Genomic DNA, 19,865 nt, shown 5'->3' on the forward strand with positions numbered 1-19,865 from the left:
GAACTGTAAATGAAAGGTTTAAAATGTGTATGAATGAAGTGCTAAAAGGTGCAGTGAAACATTTTGGGTGCACCTAAATGAAAAAGTTATTTGCAACACTGCAACCATTGTAAAAATTTGTCTAGAGCCCTGGGGCCGTATTCACAAAGCATTTTATCTTAGCGCTAGGAGTGCTCCTAACTCGCGCTAAAACATTTTACGTAGGAGTTTTTTCTTAAAAGTTATTCACAAAGCCTTTGAGACCGACTCTTACTAAGGATAAATCACTAAGAGTGAACTAAGAGTGACGCGCCGTTGCTATGGATGACGTTGATTCTCGTGCACGAGTTTAGAAGCGGTCAGTGCGGTGATTGGTTGTTCAGACGAGCCCACTAAATTACCGAAAAACAAGGAAATAGACTAGGCTAGAAATGAATTCCTATGAAGTAGTTATGGACAGTGCAGTTAGCAGAATACACGCATGATGACAAGTTTGTGCAGACCACGATAATGACGTTGTAGCCTGCACGTTCAAGAGAGAGAGAGAAAGCAAACAATAAAAATACGTAAATTGCTTTCAATCAAGGAGGCAATTAAAAGCACCCTGCAAAATACTATCCAATGAGCATTTTTCAGCACTTAAAACACTTTAAATAACAGCCCATACCGCCGTTCAAGTCCCCCTATCATGATGGATGTTGAAAACGTGAAACGCAAGCGAAAGGCCAATTGGTCCCAGGACCAATTGTTACTACTTGCCCAGTTTGTGCTGGAGCGGAGGGGGGTAATAAAGGGTAGATTCGGGGCTGGAGTGACCAGTAAGAAGAAGCGGGAGGCATGGGAAGAAATATGCGTAAACATAAATGCTTCCTTCCCTGCTGTTTGTCGCTCTACCGACGATTGCGAAAGACGTTGGTATGCCCTGCAATCACAGTGTAGGTTTGAGATTGCCGACTATAAAAGAGCTGTTGCGGCTACAGGTAAGTCCATTATTATCATTGCTTGCATTCATTTGGGAAATGCATTTGCATGTCTTAAATTTACAATTAACAAAGGCTACAGTGATATGAAACGTGAATGAAACTGAAATTTAATTTGTTGGAGGAGGATCTGCACCAAAGCCGTTGTCCCCGGTCGCATCGGTGGTGTACGCCGTCCTAGGCTCGGACGCAAGCATTACTGGCCTTCAGGGTGCAGCTGATCCTGCAGTCGAGTTGCTAAAGGAGATTGAGGGGTATGCATGCAATGATTTCAAAAGGCTTCATGAAAAACCTTTCTGTTTAATATTTACAGAAGAATTACAACGTGCAACTGGTCAACCCACTTCCCAAAAATGTGTTACAAATTAAATATATATATATTCCCCACAGGAGAAATGAAGATGAAAGTCCAGCTGCAGCATCACATCACACAGCTCTTCCTCTTCTCCCCCTCCTAGCCCTTCCTCTGCCAGCTCTTCCTCTTCCAGCAGCACCTCCTCTCACAGCTCTTCCTCTCCCAGCTGCACCTCCTCTCACAGCTCTTCCTCTTCCACCCCTTTCTCTTCCAACTCTCCCTCTTGGTGCACCCACTGGCTCTCCTCTCCCTCCTGCTGCTGGTACCAGTTCACTGTACGAGAAGAAATTGAGGATGGAAATGAGGGTTTTAAAAAGGCAAAGAAAGGTCCTCAAAGCGAAAGAGTGGCTAATAAAAATGAAGACAGAATATTACAGTCTTAAGATCGAAAAGTTGAAAAATTGAAAAAATAAATGTTATGAACTACACATGTGTGTTGACTGATTTGTGCCAAGGTGTTAAAATGTGCCAACAATACCTAAAATGTGTATTCACAAAGTGATCCCTAAATGCCAGTCCACTCGGTTCCACACGGCCAAATTCATTGTCATGTTGTCGAGCGCCATCATCATCATCATCGGGGTCATCGTCCTCTTCATCGTCATCATCGTCTGGCTGTGGAATGTTCCTCCGCTTGCAGAGGTTGTGTAGAATGGCTCATACAGTGATGACTGTGCTTGCCCTCTCTGGGGTGAGGCGTATTTCGCCGTGGAGTACATGAAACCGACGTTTCATCTGCCCAATTCCTCTCTCCACAACATTTCGTGTATGTTTGTGTGCTCTAACATATATGGAGGAAAACGGTAAACAATAATAAATATGGATTTAACAAATAAAAGGCGTCAAAGAGCCAATACGATGTGTTTTACCCATAGGACTAAGCGTAATCTGCGTAATCACTTACATGTTATACTTTAGCTGTGCTCCCGGTTGTGGATTGAGGTAGGGTGTCAAAAGCCACGTCTTGCAGGGATAGCCACTGTCACCCAGCAAGTGACACCCAACTGGTACATGGTGCCTCTCAAAAAGCTGCCTCAGACCGCTCTCCATTAAAATGCGCGAATCATGGGTAGCTCCAGGCCACTTTGCAACAACATCCAGTATGTTGAAATTTGCATCAAAAACAACCTGCGTGTTGATGGAATGCACTTTCTTCCTATTGACGAACACGTCCTCATCTTTTGATGGAGCAATTATTTTTATGTGCGTCCCGTCAATAGCACCGACCACACCGGGCATACCTGCAATCGCCATGAAGTTGGCTTTGATCCTGTGTAATTGTTGAATGTCCAAAGGAAACCGGATAAACTGTTGGATGATATGTGGTCTAGCTAGCGCGTTGATAGTTTGGTTTATGGCACGGCTGACTGATGGTTGTGATATTGCTAAATCGTCGGCATTGCAAAGTTGCATTTTCCCTGTTGCTAAATAACGTAGTGTTACTAAACATTTTATTTCGGGACTAATGGGATTATTCCTGTTAGTCGGGGATGTTATTGCATCCCGCACTAAGTCCACAACAAGTTGAATACCCTCACGATTTAGCCTATATCTCTTGATTAACTCACGGTCTTCCATTGTCTCCAAAGCATTTCGTCTCGCAGCCATTTTAGGATTCTTTGTGAATAGGTCTTAGTGAGTTAGGAGTCCTCTTGAGGACTTTTAAGCTCTCCTTGACTTAGGTGCTACTTTTAGGCCTAAAATACTTTGTGAATTGCTCTTAGTGAAAAAAGTTAGGAGTCCTACATTTAAGAGTGACACGCCCATTATTTTTAGGAGTTACTCCTAAATTCGCCAGTTAGGACCTACTTTTAGCCCTAAAATCCTTTGTGAATACGGCCCCTGGTGTGATATATGTTAATAATAAACAATAATTTCTTTTGGTCCTTGAAGGATGTTATAAAAAGTTAAATGACCATTGATAGCATTAAAGGGGACATATTATGCCCATTTTACCACAAGTTGATATGGTTCCTTGGGGTCTTAATAAAATGTCTGTAACATTTTTGGTCAAAAACCGCATGAATGGTCTGTCGCAGGCAGGCTTCGGCCAGCCTGCGACAGCCCCAGCCATGGCTGACCATGTAAGAGAGACTCCCATTTCATTGTGACAAGAGACTGATACGGAAGCTCATTTGCAGTCACTCAATCATGACGTTTCTGACTTATAGGAGCCGTAAGAAATCGTGGGAGTTGTTTTTTTCGGTAGACATGCCAGATACCCAAATTAAAGTGTAGAAGCACTAAAAAAGTGAAAATGTTCATAATATGTCCCCTTTAAGGTTAACCACTATAATTTTCAGCTCCGTAGTTTCCTCTGGACCCCTGCCTAATATTAATCAATTAACTAAACTTCAAGCATGTCTCAAGGTCCCCCGCGCCACCCTCCACCATCGCCCTCCACCACCGCCCTCAACTACTCCACAATATATAGATAGATAGATAGCTTGGAGATAGTGCTATGCTTGGAGATGGTGGATTGTTGTTGCTGGAGGCCATCACGTTTACCTTTTAAAGAAGTCCACAGGCTTCTCTTTCAAGTCGGGGTGTTTGGTGTCGAGGTGCCTTTTTAATTTGCATGGCTTCATGCTGTCATTTGCCAGCACCTCGGCACACAAAACACACTGAGGACGTTTCTCAGTCGTGCCAGTGACGGTGAAACCAAACTGCAAATAGCTCTCCTCATATTTGTGAAGCTTTGGCTTCTTCGCAACTGGCGCATCGGTTGCCTGACTTTTACGAATCAGAAACTTGTCCATAGTTGTGTTTGTTTGCTGATACAGTGTGTGTGATGTTAATAAAGTTGTAATTGCAACGTCGTGGTCTTGTGATTGTGTTTGTATATGTGGCTGTGAGTGACTTGAACACGAATAATGAATAAGGCTGTGCTAGGCAATGGTTCCTAACAAAACGAACAGTACACAATGTAGACAGGGACAGCACAGAAGAGTATTCAAGTGCTGGTGTTTTATTTGTTGCAACACGGTGGATGATTGAAGATGTAAAGGTAGGTGTTAAGGAGAAAAGAGCTAGCTGCAGTTTGAAGATGTTAGCTAGCTAGAAGGCTAGCTCTTGGGGTTATGAGCTTTCTAAAAAAGACTGTGGAGCAAATTACTCCTTAGATTAGGCTACGAATAGGCCTGCTGCAAGTGCAGGAAGGTATTACTAAGGAAGGAGTGAGTCATTAAAAAGACTCTTTATAAAGCAATGAATATCTGAAATTAGAGGAAACAAGAGCATCGCACAAACTCTGCAGGGTGTCGTCTCAGTGAGGGTGAGCACTGACCATGCCTGCAGTTACTTTTATACTCGGAAGCGTACATGAACTCGCGTTGAAATGATAACACTCCTCTTTTGATTGGTGGATCAGGAACGAAACAGTATTTGAGTTGTTTGGCTCAGTCCAGCCCCTAGCATTTTGCCACTGAGGGAGCTTTCACTTTTCTTTTTTTTTTAATTATTTTTTCTGTGACGTTGCGCCCCCCCTGGAGAGTGTCCGCGCCCCCCACTTTGAGAACCACTGGTCTAGAAGGTCGGGGGACACATGACACACGGAGCTTCTCTTTCCAGCTTCTCCTTTCTCTTCTCAAATCATTATCACATCAAAGTAATTAATTCATATCTCATCAATACATGTTTCTGACTTGACCCCTTCCCCAGAGTCGCTTTGCCCTATCATCAGCAGATACAGGGCCGCAGCTGTGGCCACATCATGGATTACGATCTGTGGATCGCGTATCAGAGATCGTAATGGTGGATCCAGTTTGGCGGATTCTGTATCGTGCTGGCTGATTGGGATAATAATGACGGATCCTTTATCGTGTTGGCATTTGATAATGGTGGTGGATCACGACCCGGGTGGCAGCTGATGATGGATCCTAATTGGCGTCAGTGGACAATGACTGTGGCATCCGATCTTGATGGTGGATCATGATCTTGCTGGCTGCTGACCATAGACTATGATTGCAGAAGGACTGCTTGATATATAGTACACTTGACATCTATTGCACTTCTGTCCATCCTGGGAGAGAGATCCCTCACATGTGGCTCTCTCTGAGGTTTCTACGTATTTTTACCCTGTTAAAAGGGTTTTTAGTAGTTTTTCCTTAATCTTGCTGAGGGTTAAGGACAGAGGATGTCTCACAATGTTAAAGCCCTATGAGACAAATTGTGATTTGTGAATATGGGCTATACAAATTAAATTTGATTGATTGATTGATAATAAGTGATGACATTTACAGCCACACATCATGATTTCAACGCTGGCTTAGGAGATGGTGTGCACAAAAGAACGTGGGCTTCATCAAAAATTGGCAACTTTTTGGGGAAAAACATGGTCTGATTAGAAGAGAAGGCATTTAACCGACTTTGGATGGAATGGCTTTAACAGTCAAATCCATGATGGTCCGGAGTTGGGACAAGGAGGCAGAGTTGCAGTCTTATACGCTTTGCACTTCTATAAGAGCAGTCACCCTCACAATATCCAATAGAAACAGTGTCTGTCCCCATCCACCAATATAAATCAAAATCAAAAGTAAACAGGAATTGAGTAATACATTCAAACTTAATAAAAGTTAATACAACTACTCCACTAAACACTAATATATTCAATTGGTTTTACTCAGCAAGAAAATAAACCCACTCATTGTTCCAATCACAGTCTTGATCTTGCTCAGACATATGGCATAGACATTGAAAATGCAATAATATTATATCCCTAAAACTCTTCTGTCTAACCATTTTTTTGATTACATTTGAATTTACAATATTTGACTACACTGATTCTGAGAAAAAACTCTATTATAGTCTGTGTTCATCAGGAATATACTAATTCCTCAAATTTTTACTCCACAAAGTTATCAAAACTTCACTCCCACACTAGATGATAACTTTGTGAATTGTACAGCAGCCTCATTACAAACAACCCTTGATGCTGCCGCCCGGATTAAAAAAGAAGAAAGTAAATCAGAGGAGATTAGCTCCTTGGTATAATTCTGAACAGACATCACAGAAGCTGGAGAGGAAATGTCGTTCCACCAACCAAATGATTTCCAACTCCTCTGGAAATATAGAAATGCCAGAACCTCCTATTATTTATTATTAATTGGAGAGACCCCAGGTTCCTGTAGCACTGTAGCCAGGCTGACAGAGAGTCACAGGTCTACTGATCCATATATTCATGTAACTCTGAGAAGCAATGATTTCATGACTTTCTTTACAAGTACATTTATAACCATCAGGGAAAGAATCCACCACCTCCTCCCCATGAATAGCACAGATACATTGTCTAGGACAGAAAGCTTAGAACCACCTGTAGGACCAGATTTAGATTTAGAAAATTGTACTTCTATAAATCTTCTGAACTGACTTCACCAGTCTCTTCATCCAAACCATCAACTTGTCCATTAGACCCTATCCCAACTAGACTTTTTCAGGAGGTTTTTGCTCTAATTGACAGTTCCCTATAAATCATATTAATATGTATTTGTTTACTGGCTTAAGAACTGATTGAGATTAAGATTAATTAAAATACATTTATTTGTCTCAACCACAGTTCCCTATTAAATCATATTAATATGTATTTGTTTACTGGCTTAAGAACTGATTAAGATTAAGATTAATTAAGATACATTTATTTGTCTCAAACACATGCACAGGCACACTCATGCAATTGTACCTCTGCTTTTAACCCATCTGGTGCAGGACACACAGAGCAGTGAGCAGCCATGTACGGCACACGGGGAGCAGATGTTGGGGGAGTAAGGTGCCTTGCTCAGGGGCACTAGACAGGGTAGGGAGAATCCTCTTGGATTTTTGGACAGATCAATCCAGGTTCATCTTTTTGTTGTTTCTCCGTGGAATGGAACCAGAGACGAACAAGAGACCTTTTCTGCCCATAGTCCAAGTTTCTGCCACTAGTCCACTAACGACAAGAGATGGAATTGAACCCAAGAGCACAACAACAGACAGTCTTAGTGCAGTTAATGTGGTTTATTCACTGAAAATTTGAAAAAGACAGGCAGGGGTCAAAACCAGGATATCTGTCCGTACAACAAGCAATTCTGAAGGGGCAGGCAAGACGGGAATCCAAAATCTAAACGAGGCTGAATCAGGTCAGGAACAGGCAGGCAAGAATTCAGAAATACAAAGCTGGATAACTAGGCAGGAACACACTAGAGAATCTGGCAGAGAGTGAATGCAACTAACCGGTATAAATACACAGATTAACTAATGAGGAAATGGGGAGTATGTGAGTGTGTGTGTGGGAAGACTCAGGCGAAGGGAATGAGGTAATTAGCAACTTGTGAGGGTGACTGGATCTGAAATGACAGAGAGACATGATTAAAAACATGACATGAAAGATAGACGGTTATTAAACCTCTGCTTAAAATGCCAACTCTTGATAAAGATACTTGATTGCTAATTCAGGATCCATATCAAACCTGCCATTAATTTCCTAAATCCTTGATAAGGCTGTTTCTAACCAGCTATGTGATTACTTAGATAGTTATGGTTTGTTAGAAGACTTTCAGTCAAGATTTATAATCCATCACAGCCCAGAATCAGCACAGTTAAAAGTTACTATTGACATTAGATAATGGCATCAGATATTGACTTGTCTCTATACCTGTCCTGCCGGATCTTAGTTCAGCATTTGACACCATAGTTCATAAGATTATGTTACAGAGACTGGAACAACATGTAGGGATTCAAGGATCACCAAAGGGTGTGACTCCTCCATGCACACAAAACTAACTCATGGAGATCCACAAGGTCCTAATACTGGATCGATACTCTTCCCCTTATATATGCTTTCTTTAGGCAACTTCATCAGAAAGTACAACGTACACTTCCATTGTTACGCAGATGACACCCGGCTGTACATATCTATGAAGCCTGATAAATGAATTAATTAACTTTTAATTTAAACTTCAGGAATGTCTCAAGTACATCAAGGCCTGGAATACCAAAGACTTTTTATTTCAAAATTTGTACAAAACTGAAGTCATGTACTTGGCCCTAAACAACTCGGAGAAAGATTGTCTGACCAGATAGTCACCTTCGTTGGTGTCTTTGTCTCTCGCTCTCTCTCTCTCTGCAGGTATCACTGACTTCAGAGCTGCAGGATTCAGACAACAATTATTATTATTATTATTATTAATATTTTGTATCATCATCTGTATAACAACTGTTTCTGCTATCATTAATAACATCTATAAATATCCCTCTTATTGTTTTCATCATAACAACTAGGGGGGTCTGTGTGTTTGAGTGTGAGGAAGTAAAAATGTACTTCTCACTAGATGAGTTTTTGACCAAACCTTCTTAGAACAAAATAGAAAAAATGCAGAAAAGCTAATATATTATTGTTTGTAACTTCTATTATATTAAAAAGCCTTAGAGTGCCCACAATGCAGAATGAAACAAGCTTTGTGTGAAAAGTTGGAGAATCAAAGTGTCCCCTGCAGCTACAGAAACAGCAAACAGGGGAAGCGATGAAAGGCTTTTGTCGTGGCAATTTCTACAATCCCATCTTAGCAACGAGGAAACGAGACACAATTCTCTTACAGTATTGTCACACTTTAATTTTCAGAGCATGGTGCATACCACAAAGGTTTTGGAATATGCACCCAGATGGGAAACAGTTCTTTGTCTTTATACATTTGGATAACCCCTCCCACTCTGGTTGGGGTTAGTTAATAAGTCAAAGGTGGGGATCTTCTAATCACATGAATACAACAATGCCTAATTAAAGCAATCAGGCCAAGATTCATTCAGTAGTACAGGAAACAGCATGATCAAGGTTACTGTGTCTAGAGAGATCAGGCCAAGATTCATTTAGTAGTACAGGAAACAGCATAATCAAGGTTACATTGTAAGAGATTCAATCATGATCAATTAAAGGGGAAATAAACATGATTATATTATGGTCAACTGTTATATTTCCCTTACACATTACCTATACCACATCCAGTTAGTTAATGTTGTTTCTCATATCAAGAGCGGGAGAAGCCCCGGGTGTAAACTTCAGAATGGTTCGAAATCAGAATGGTTCGTCTCTGGCTGCTGTTGGAAGACCCTGGTGGCAACGTCCTTTGCTCATTTCTTGTAAAAGGGTGTTTATGTAAATATTTTCCGCAGTTCCACTTGAAGTGGTATTGTACTTTCTTGATTCTTGTTGTCCTGGGTTTGTACCCTCATGGTTGAATGCACTTATTGTAAGTCGCTTTGGATAAAAGTGTCAGCTAAGTGAAATGTAATGTAATGGAAAGTTGTCTTATCTTGTCGGCGGATGTACCTTAGACAGCATCGAGCGTGGACCAATCACATTAGATAAAAAAAATTGTATACCAATTCGTTTTGAATAAAAGCGGGAGGGTTTGGGGTGCGGAGAGCTTTTCTCCTTCCTGCCTTGCTGGTGTATTGTATAATAGTGGAACATTGTTAAACCATCATCGGAAGAAAGTGTTACAAACAAGATGGCAATCCACTAAGGTTGTTGGTTTATTTAGGGTTCTTGGTTCTGTTTTATTTAATGCACTATATTAAAACTGATCAGTGACAGTCAGTTATTGTACTTAAAAAGTATCCAGTCCCTTGAAATGTCTGCCTGATGATGTGGTTGTTGGTTTGTTGACTCTGGGACACTGTTTTTCCTCTGGGATTAAGTTGACAGATAATTCAGTGTGGTGTCTGGTTGTTCTTTTGCTCCAAGAGACAGTTGGTCAAAGAACGATTCAGTTTGTGTAGGAGCTGTAGGTTTGGTGTTTTCAGTCTTTGTCCGTGACAAACACCTACATATTTACTTCCTTGTCTCAATGCACAAAGCACATCAGGAACTGGACGAGCAGGAGGTCGGTCTGTTTTCCTCTGTGCTTTCTTTTCTGTTCTCTCAAACTGAGAGAGAACTGAGGGTGTCACTGCTTGTTTCAACCAGTTTAAAACACGGCCACTAACACTGCCAACCGTGGCTAATATGACAGCCCAAGCTTCTATTCAAACACACAATTAGATGTTAACCCCCACCGAACCTAAACCTTGTTCTAACCCTGAAAGCAAATCTTATTTTCCTAAATGTCCTCACTCACTGTGTTAAAAATGGTCATCACAAAGATGAAAGTATAAGTACAGAGAGAGGGGACTCTGTTACAAATGTGAGTTACCTTGCACATTTCATGTCACCCCCCATGACTGATAGGTGCAATAATTCATTCTTTCATTTATGTGAACCGTCACATAGAAACTAACAGTTTTTCAGGTCACTTGGAGCAAAGGCCTGTGTGTAAGAAAAAAAATCACTTTTTTGCTAGAGGTACAGTAGGACAGATTAAGGGTCATCTTGAAGAATCAATCAATCAATCAATCAAATTTAATTTGTATAGCCCATATTCACAAATCAAAATTTGTCTTATAGGGCTTTAACAAGGTGTGACATCCTCTGCCCTTAACCCTCAACAAGAGTAAGGAAAAACTACCAAAAAAACAGGTTAAAAAGAACTTAGAAAATGAAAATAGTTCTCAATTATGTTTTTATCAGCTTAGAATGAGCCGTTAAGAAGCGATAGAAGCACCGGATCGATACGCAGTATTGGTAAGGATAGTAATGTTAAAATCTAAATCATACCACTACAACTGTGCAGATACAGCTTTAAGCTTTGGTTTCATTGTATATAGGTTTCTTAGTTTTTTAGACATTTGCCTCTGAGATCCCTGCTTCCATAAATGCATTTTAATATGTTTTCCTTATATCATTCGAAATGTAATTTTAGAGTAATTTTTAATCTTTCCTGAATGAACAATTTTGAAGGAGACGTTTTTATCATTTTAATGTTCTGACCTGATAAAAGATCTGACTGTTTTTCAGCGTTAGAAAAATGCCCCTGAAAGCTCTACATCATGTCTTTGTGACAGTGCACTAGTTGCCTTGGCAGACTGCTCCAGTCCAACTGGTCTTTAAAGTTCTGTATATGTGACTACAGCCGTATTGAAGCTGAGTAAATTGGATGTTCCAGGGTTGACCTCTGCTGCCCTGACCTTCAACCTGCTTCTCTGACCACAAGCTTTAAATCAACTACTGCACCCCAGTCACAATATTGGCAGAAGGTCCTTAAAAAAGGGCAGCACGCCCATTCACAATGCAGGACTATGGGCCATGAGAAAGGACAGCACTTGCCAGGTCAACCCAGTGCTCTTTGTAGGAGGTGAATCTAATGGCACAGCAAGCACTTAAAGCACAAATACTGCCATTCACTGGATGGAGCCTGAGAAGTGCAGAAAAACATACAAAGGATTTAAATAAGCATACAAAGCAAAGCTTCCTTAATCTGTATTTATATTTACCTTGTTGCACATAATGTCATTAAATGAACAAGTTCTATATTAATGTATTGTAAGACACATGAAAGACACACAGAACCACTTAATAAAATGAGGCATTTAGGCATCAAACTGTAGCTGTGTTCTTGGAACCCATGTACATCAGAACTAAGACAAACACTGCACACATGTTCATGACTGTTTGGCTTGTTATTGGTTCCCGATCAGGGCATTAGAATTATAAGTTAATTGAAGATGATGATTAACACAAAATATTAGACAATATTTTGAAATAAAATTGCATTCCACAACAGATTGGGAAACATCCCACCGTGATTGTGTTTTAGGAATTAGAGCAGGTCAGATGGTTGGTGGTGTGATGCATAGTTGAAGGATGGCTTAGTCCAAAATGACTATTTTCGCCATTTTGTAATGCTGTGCGAATGTACAGGCGAGGTACTGACATCTGGAACCTATCCTTTGTCTTCTGAGACAGACTGAATTCTGTGCTGAGCAAAGTAGTTGGATACAGTACATGATCCCCGGTAGTTAGGTGTTTTATACTTTGCCAAGATCATTTATTTGGTAAATCTTTTAGGAAAACTTGAGTCCTAAGAATAATGGCATGAATAATCCAGGTTCAGGCACTCAAAGTGTTTTGAAAAATGTAAAAGGCATAATTTAAATGGGCTAGAAAAAAATCCTGATAAAGATGAACTACACTCAAAACCATGGTGTTTTGACTAAAGGCAATAAAAATAAAGTGGACAAAAAAATCTTTTCCTATTTTCAGAGCTACCTCATATAAAAAATATAATTTCTCTGTTGACCCCTGTGATGAAATGTGCAAAGAGCAAAGATTATGGTTGTGTTTGCAACTGAATTTCCTGACGAGGAAGCTGAGACTCAACCTCACTTGAACAGCTGAATTAACTGTGGTAATCTGCTGGTCTGATATTGATTTAGTGATAATTAGTCTCTGGGATTAATGAGCTTAGTTTATATGACTGCCACAACTCTGAGGGGGTGTTTGAGCAAGGCCTCCTCCATCAATATGTAAGCTCATGTCATAGACTAAGAATGCTATCTGATGCACAGAAGCCAGCTTCTTAGGGAGGGGGGGGGGGGAGAGATTGTGTTATTGTTATGATGTGTCATGGAAGCTCAGGGGAAGCTCTTTGTGCCTTTTCTCCTGTGTATACTCCTGAGAATCAAAGAACAGGCTAAGAGGGAATTAGAAACACAAATATTTACCTCTTGATTCAGTCCGCAGAATCCAATGTGAGAACAAAGAAGGTGATTCAGGGCGAGCTAGTGGGGGTTGCTTCTAACACCCGACAGATGCAGTTATCACAAAAAGAAAACTAATATCGCTGGGTGAAAAAGTGGTGCCATACACGTAGAAATCAAAGATGAACATTTCAAAAGAGTTTGAGCCGACATTGGTGTCGATGTGCTGTAAAACAAAATTACGTTATGTCCTTAGTGGAATCAAAATCCTGCCTCTGCCTGATGCAACACCCCTCCCTTAATCCTGCTGAGGATGTGTTGCTGATTTGAACACTTCTGAGCAGAGAATCCCCTGCTGTGTTGTGTATGTGTGAAAGGCAAACTTCGGAGAAAGTCCGGACTCTGTTCTCTGGAGATCCTCTGCAGGACATGTCTTTACTGACAAACAGCTGCAGGCTAACCAGACAAACATAATGTTAAACAAAAAAGAACAGCAGTGATACATGTGGCAATCCTAGCTGACAGTAACATCAGAGAGAAGGACCACACGAATATTGAGAAGTATCAGGGGCTGAATGAACAACTGGAATGGATGTGGAAGGTGTTGTCGAGTTCCACTTATTACTATGAGGATCCCATAAACTCCCAGGCCTCTGGTAGCACTGATGGATGTGGCAGTCACCCTTGGGTCGTCTACTGGTCACCAAGGATCAACTCCCTTCACATCCGCATGCAGGAAGTATGAATAGCTCAGCATGTATATGACCATCTATCACTGACCAAGCTCTCTATGTGCTCCATCCACTCTGTGCTGAATGCTGCAGTCAAGTAGAATCAACAGGGCTGACAGGGAGTGTGCAGGGCAACCTTGAAAAAAACACCCTTTAGCCACTTACACCCTGAAAGACACAATGTGACCCAATGAGCCACCGCCCACAACTTTGCCCTCCGCCTCCCTCCAAACACATCACCGCCGCAAGTTTTTGGTAGCCTCATATTACCCCTGTCCAAACACACACACAGCCACACTCACCCGTCATGACCCGACCATGTGGTCCCAGAGCGACTCCAGCTAGGTCCCACCCCTACTCTCTGCCCTTCTCAGCTCATTGATCACTACTGACACATCAGTAATTGAACTGGGATAGATAAGGGCCAGCAGACAAGGCCCTGGGGTCTTGACACCAGTGAAAAGCCAAGAACAAACATTGCATGTCACTTTTACAAGATGTGTTTGGCTCCGCTGCTTCTATTTCCCCCTGTTACTCGGTCGCTTGTTCCATCTGTTTAAACTCAGGAGACCAACAGATGTATTCCATCAGCAGTATAACCCAGTGAGATGTCACATGTGCAGTTCATCACAATGTCACAGTGTTTCTTCATCACTTCATTGACCCTTGGCTTAATTTTTTTTTAATATTAATATGGGGCCGAAAAAAAATTGCTTCTATTTCCTACTAAAATCCCAGCGGTTTATAAGTTTCAATAACTCGCAGCATTAATTTTGGCACCACACATTGTAGACATTAAGTTACGGTCTGTGTAAGTCAACAAAAATGAAAGCTACTTTAGTTTTCATCTGTGATATTTAAGTCTATTTCTTGTCCAGCATGGTAAATTCTTATGTTTTCTAACTAGTGTTGTTCTTATCTCCCCTCAGGCCTGGATCTAGAGGTGGGCAGGGGTGGGCAATGCCCACCGAAATTTCTACTCTGCCCATCCAAACTTAATTCTACGTGTTGTGTTTAAAGCATCGTCCGTTTACTGCTTCCTCAATTAAACCCTTCACCTTCATTTGTGCTTCCTCGCTGGCATAACAAAGTTTGATTGTGCTTGTGTAAAATGATGATAAAATGAATAATATGAATAATAATTATATTATTATTAGACCACTGCTAGGTTGAATTTCCTATTGTCATGCATTCTATAATACTTGGAAAAACTCAACACTAAGTCCACTGTTTTCAAAGTTGCCCAGCCTAAATTTCTTATTGCCTTTCACACATACAACACAGTGGGATGTTCCCCATATACACGCTTTCACAACAGCACCAAAATCCTCCAGATTATTCAGGCAAGAGGTTGCAGCAGACAAAGGCCGGTGCAGCAGACAAAGGCAGGAAGTGACGTATTAACTCCGCTGCATAGATCACATGATTTTCTTTACAATACACAGACAACGTCAGCCCTTATCATTACACACTCTTTTGACATCTCCATCTTTGTCTTCTACTTGTAGACACTTTTTCACTTTGTCGCATATTAGATATGTCATCAATGCTTGCTCGCCTTGAATTCAGCGTTGAATTCTCCCCGATTTCTAAGGACATTATACTATGAGGTTAGGAGGACACAATTTGCACATTTAAGTTCACATATGCACCTCCTACGGAAGCATCTTAAGAGACAGAATGTATCCGGGTGTCATTCCCGAACTTAAGCTGTTAGAAGAAATCTACTCAGTCACTGTTGATCATTATTATCATTATTTCAGCAACCTGATCGCTCCGCTGCAGACCAGCTGATCTGTTAGAAACTGGAATTACTGACCTCTTTAGCTTAAGCAGCTAAAACTTGAAGCATAAAAACTGGGACAAACTTCTGTAAACTTCCTTAATGTTAGATTAAAGGGATAGTTCACAGAAAAATTCACTCATACTCACCACTATGTCAATGGAGGGTTGGGTGAAGTTTTTGAGTCTACAAAACCCTTTTTGAGTTTAAGGGGTAAACAGTACACCCGGGCACACTCGAACACCGGACACACTCGCCCAAGGGCACGCTTGGGGTGCACACACGCTAGCTTAGCCACTTCAAGTAGTAGACTTTTAGGCTTAACAAACAGTGTAACTAACCTTGTTTTGAGTCGAATATGAAATCCGGGGCTTGCAGACACTTGGATAACAACCCACAAGCAGTATGGACGCATGTTATGTTTATTTTCTGTTGTTTCATTACGTCTGAAGAAGTGGTCACACTATTGAAACACTGTTTACCCCTAAACTCCAAAAGTGTTTTGTGGACTCAAACATTTCACCCACCCTCTCCATCTGCATAGAGGTGAGTAGATTATGAGTGGATTTTCATTTTTCGGTGATCTATCCCTTTAAGGTGAGGTCACTTTTCCTTAAAACTGATTTTAACTGTGCCTTTGTAGTTGATGGCAGTTTATGCGTTTTTTGTCAACTTTTCTGTTCATTTGCTAAAGCATTTAATCCATAAGTGTATTATGATTTTAATTCAAGAAAAACCTAAACATTATTGGCGGTAATACTGAAACAACAGCGCTTATTGGTGTGTCAGATCAAAGAGACAAGTAAGTCTCAATGCTCAATTTTAATTGCTCACAAAAAATTCTAAACCATTCATATCACCTGTCATTTTCTATGATTACTTTTCATTCCATTTTACTTTGTGAAAAACTCTCAACAAATCAAATTTGATAATGTAGTAATATGTCATCCATTAACAAAAACAATACATACTTGCTACACCTTCTCAAATATTAGAACCTTTTTTTTTATACCTGTAAATTAAAAGATTTGTGGGTTGTTGATTGGTGATATGACAAAATACGCAGTTTGAACACCTGAGGTAACCTGAGATGTGTCTTAGTAATTATGTTTATCATTTAGTACAGGCTGACCAATTAATAAAAAAATTAGTAAATAGTCTAATTAATTTTAATGAGTTGCTGATCAAAAACTGTTATTGCCACCTTAGCATGAGTGTGTTTTCCCATCAGTGGTTAAAGTTCAAAAGCCAGAAAGGCAAAAAAAAAATGGGGTTTACGGAACACGTTGTTAGCAGGATATACAAGCGTGATAAATTTCCGTTCGTCTTTTGTCAGTGAATACGTCTGGGCCCATATGCTGGACTACAAAGCTACGTGAAAGCAGCATTTAAAAAGCCAGGCCTACCACATTAAAGCCTATAACAATCTCTGTTCATGGTAAGTTATCACTCTCAATTAATCACCTCCCACAATGGGATATCTGATGTGTTCAAGCCCCCTGAAAGCTGAAGGTCAGGCTGAGGGCAGACTGACTCTCAGTTGCCCATTCTCTGTCCCCTCACTTCCCTTTCACTTTATCACATCTCTCAGCCACTGCCAACTGAAGTGCCTTTACATTTTTCTTATTCCTTGCACTTTCTGAAAGAATGAGAGAGTCAATCCAAAACAAACACAGAGAGATAGATGTAGGTGCTGGGATATGGGTCTTTTTGTTGAGCAGAGGCCTCTGTAGTCTGACTGGCTGGGTGACTGGCTGAGAGCCTTTCTGCCTGATTAAAACCCCTCCCTGATCATTCCACTGTGTTTCACAGGCTGTGTTAGCCTTTGAATAGTATTGTATTGTTAGGGTGCTCCTCATTCCTGCACTGCTGAATAGGTTTAACCACTGGTTTAGATTCAGTTACACGGTTTTGGTTGAAAGTGTCCCCCTCCCACTGCTTTGGACTCCATGGTTCTCTTGGCTGACCTGTTTATAAGCTGCAGTGGAAATGTCATGTCGCCCCTCCCATGGGCTGGACCTGACATCCACTTTGATAGGCAACAAAAAATCACTTTGGGTTCACCAATGGCTTTTTTTTAACCACAATAAAAAGCCTATTTGTTGTGGAACAGCAGAGGATGCTGTGATAAACTTCTTTACCATAAATTGGGAAAGCTCTGATAAGCATTGTTGAAAAGTATTCCTTAAAACAGAAACAGTTTCAGTAAAAAATTTAAAAGTTTTATTGTATTAAGTTACTTTCTGTCACATTGAGCTTATTTAGTTTTATTCATTTGAAAAATGACATGAGATTTATCTGCAAACATTGTTTATGTGCAGTAACAGATTTTTTTTATGTAAATTAAACTTTAATGCACATTTAGCATATGAGATGAAACCAAGAGGGAAGGGGAGAAAGAAATACAAGAATATACATTTTTCAAAGATTGAAGCAATTGGTAATAGTAACTGTGCCATAAAAAACATGTTATTTTTTCACAATAGAGCTGATTACTCTTATTAGCTACTCTAATAGTGTTACATACACCTGTTCACTGGCCATACTGCAACAGTTTGGAACCCTGAAGAATGCACACATTGTATTAGGTGCTTTCAGCTCAGCTGGAGTGGAAAACAATGTTAATCAAGTCACTGAAAGCCAATGGAGAGTCAATGGAAACTCAGTAGCTGTTTCAGACATGACCAGTGGGTAAAGTCCGGAAAATTGGGTCCGGACTTTATCCAGACTTTGCCTTTCACACATGCTCAACACGAAGGGAGGTTCCCATCACCAACGCATTCAAAGCAGTAACGAATCCTCCACGTTATTTAGGTGAGAGGTGGTGCAGCCGGCTGGAGCAGACAGAGGCAGGAAGTATGGTATTAATTCTGCTGAGGAGATCACGTGATCATGTGCACCCTGAATCCGTCATCGGCTCTTATCACCACAAATCCTTCGTTGTTGTCTGCTATGTGCGTGACTCCACTTTTTCACCTGGAGATATTTGTTTTCTTTTGGGGTTATTTTCATTTCATTTGTGTCGCGTGTTAGAAGCGTTATCAGTGTAAGCAATGATGTTACTGTATAACAAATGTGAAAATATGCCAAGAGAGATATCAGTTGAAATAGCTGCGCAGCTCATTCTGAGTTTATAGTGTTTGAAAGGGGGATTTACTCAGCTCTGTTCTGGGGCACGGGACAATAAGGCTTCTTTTCTCTGATGATCTAGTGTTATAGCACGTTAGACTACATCCAGATATGTAGATGTGTACATATAAATTACATCACCATAGTAGAATACTGTAAAAGGTACTGTAAAAAAACATTTTTTTCCATAAACCAGATTAAAATAACTAAACTTTCGTCCATATGTTTTTAGAGGCTATCATTATGGACATCAAAAGTCAACTTCAAATACAGGCGGATGTGCTCTAATTGAGTACAATCTGCATCTAATTCCAAATAGGCTATCAATCATCAATCATATTTTATTTTTATAGCCCATAATCACAAATCACAATTAGTCTCATAGGCTAGTGAAACTTGATGGCACATAATTGTATCATCTGCATGAACCTATACGTAGATGGCAGTGTGTGTTGGCGAATTCATGACCAACAGGGACATGGCACACTTGATGTGCTCAGTGGAGGGGGAACCAGTGCTGCCTTCACAGGATATGCTATGGGTTCCGTTATATATTCCATGGAAGATTTTCCAGTCTCATGATGACACTCTTTGCGTTGAGTTTGACCGAGGTGATGTTCATGTGGTGTGTCTTGACACAGTGCTGTCATTTCTACAATTTTCATTGTTTAGGCCCAGACTGTGCATTTTCAGTCATGACAATCAGACACAGAATTGAAATTACTCAGTTATTGGTTACAAAAAGCCACAGAGGAATTGTTTTCCAGGTGGCTCATTGTAACCTATGAGCGGCCACATGTGGTACGAAAAGACATCAGACAAGATATTGGCCCTGATTCTACATGCAAGGTATTTGGGGAAATGTATTGTCCTGAATGCCAGGTTAACTGGTGAACCAGCTGGCCATTCTTCCATCCTTGTCACCTCTGATACCACCATCTCCTTCCTCTTTTTCTGGTTGGCCTGAGACCAGAAATGGTAAATGGATTCTCTAGTCTTGATGACCATGCAAAAGGCTATAAAGGATCAAGCCGCCGACCGTCTGGTTAGAGGACGACCGCTCTACCCCCATCCGAGGTCTGCCCTTCTGATTCGCAGATTTTTAATGTCCACAATACTCTCTGGTACAGTGTAGGCTGAAAGCAACACACCTTGTACTTCCTTGTACAGTAACAACCGTTGTTTTCTTTTTACCTGCTGCTTTGATCATGATCTCGGCCCATGCATGTTTTTACGTGTATGTATTCATGCAGCCGAAATTAGCGGGAGGCAAGAGGTTGCACTGTTGCATTACCACTAGAAACAACACAATTAAATTATTTACTACCCAAAAAAATTGCAACAGTTATTGATAACTGGAC

The 19,865-nt window shown here is 40.6% G+C and overlaps 1 protein-coding gene and 2 long non-coding RNA genes across 3 annotated transcripts; 1 reads left to right on the forward strand and 2 right to left on the reverse strand.

The window, feature by feature from the left end:
• The first annotated feature begins 252 nt into the window (after positions 1 to 252).
• Positions 253 to 1,742, forward strand: LOC128454769 (uncharacterized). Its single transcript, XR_008341647.1, has 2 exons — positions 253 to 1,213; positions 1,350 to 1,742. It is a non-coding gene; the product is annotated as an uncharacterized LOC128454769 (long non-coding RNA).
• Positions 1,240 to 1,965, reverse strand: LOC128454768 (uncharacterized). The gene is made up of 2 exons (XR_008341646.1): positions 1,793 to 1,965; positions 1,240 to 1,587 (listed from the first exon to the last, which is right to left on the reverse strand). It is a non-coding gene; the product is annotated as an uncharacterized LOC128454768 (long non-coding RNA).
• A 6-nt stretch (positions 1,966 to 1,971) lies between these two features.
• Positions 1,972 to 3,144, reverse strand: LOC128455256 (putative nuclease HARBI1). Its single transcript, XM_053438940.1, has 2 exons — positions 2,219 to 3,144; positions 1,972 to 2,095 (listed from the first exon to the last, which is right to left on the reverse strand). The coding sequence occupies exons 1-2, from the start codon at positions 2,920 to 2,922 to the stop codon at positions 1,972 to 1,974; spliced, it is 828 nt and encodes a 275-aa protein (XP_053294915.1). The 5' UTR covers positions 2,923 to 3,144.
• Positions 3,145 to 19,865: the final 16,721 nt, after the last annotated feature.

The sequence above is a fragment of the Pleuronectes platessa genome, chromosome 13, assembly GCF_947347685.1.
Source record: "Pleuronectes platessa chromosome 13, fPlePla1.1, whole genome shotgun sequence".
Lineage (NCBI taxonomy): Eukaryota > Metazoa > Chordata > Actinopteri > Pleuronectiformes > Pleuronectidae > Pleuronectes > Pleuronectes platessa.

What these genes read in the sequence shown, in the direction of transcription:
- LOC128455256 (XM_053438940.1), bottom strand. Translation starts at nt 2,922, where the DNA reads ATGGCTGCGAGACGAAATGCTTTGGAGACAATGGAAGACCGTGAGTTA. An exon ending in GCACAGCTAAAGTATAACAT is followed by an intron (nt 2,096 to 2,218) that starts GTAAGTGATTAC and finishes CATATATGTTAG; the next exon opens with AGCACACAAACATACACGAA.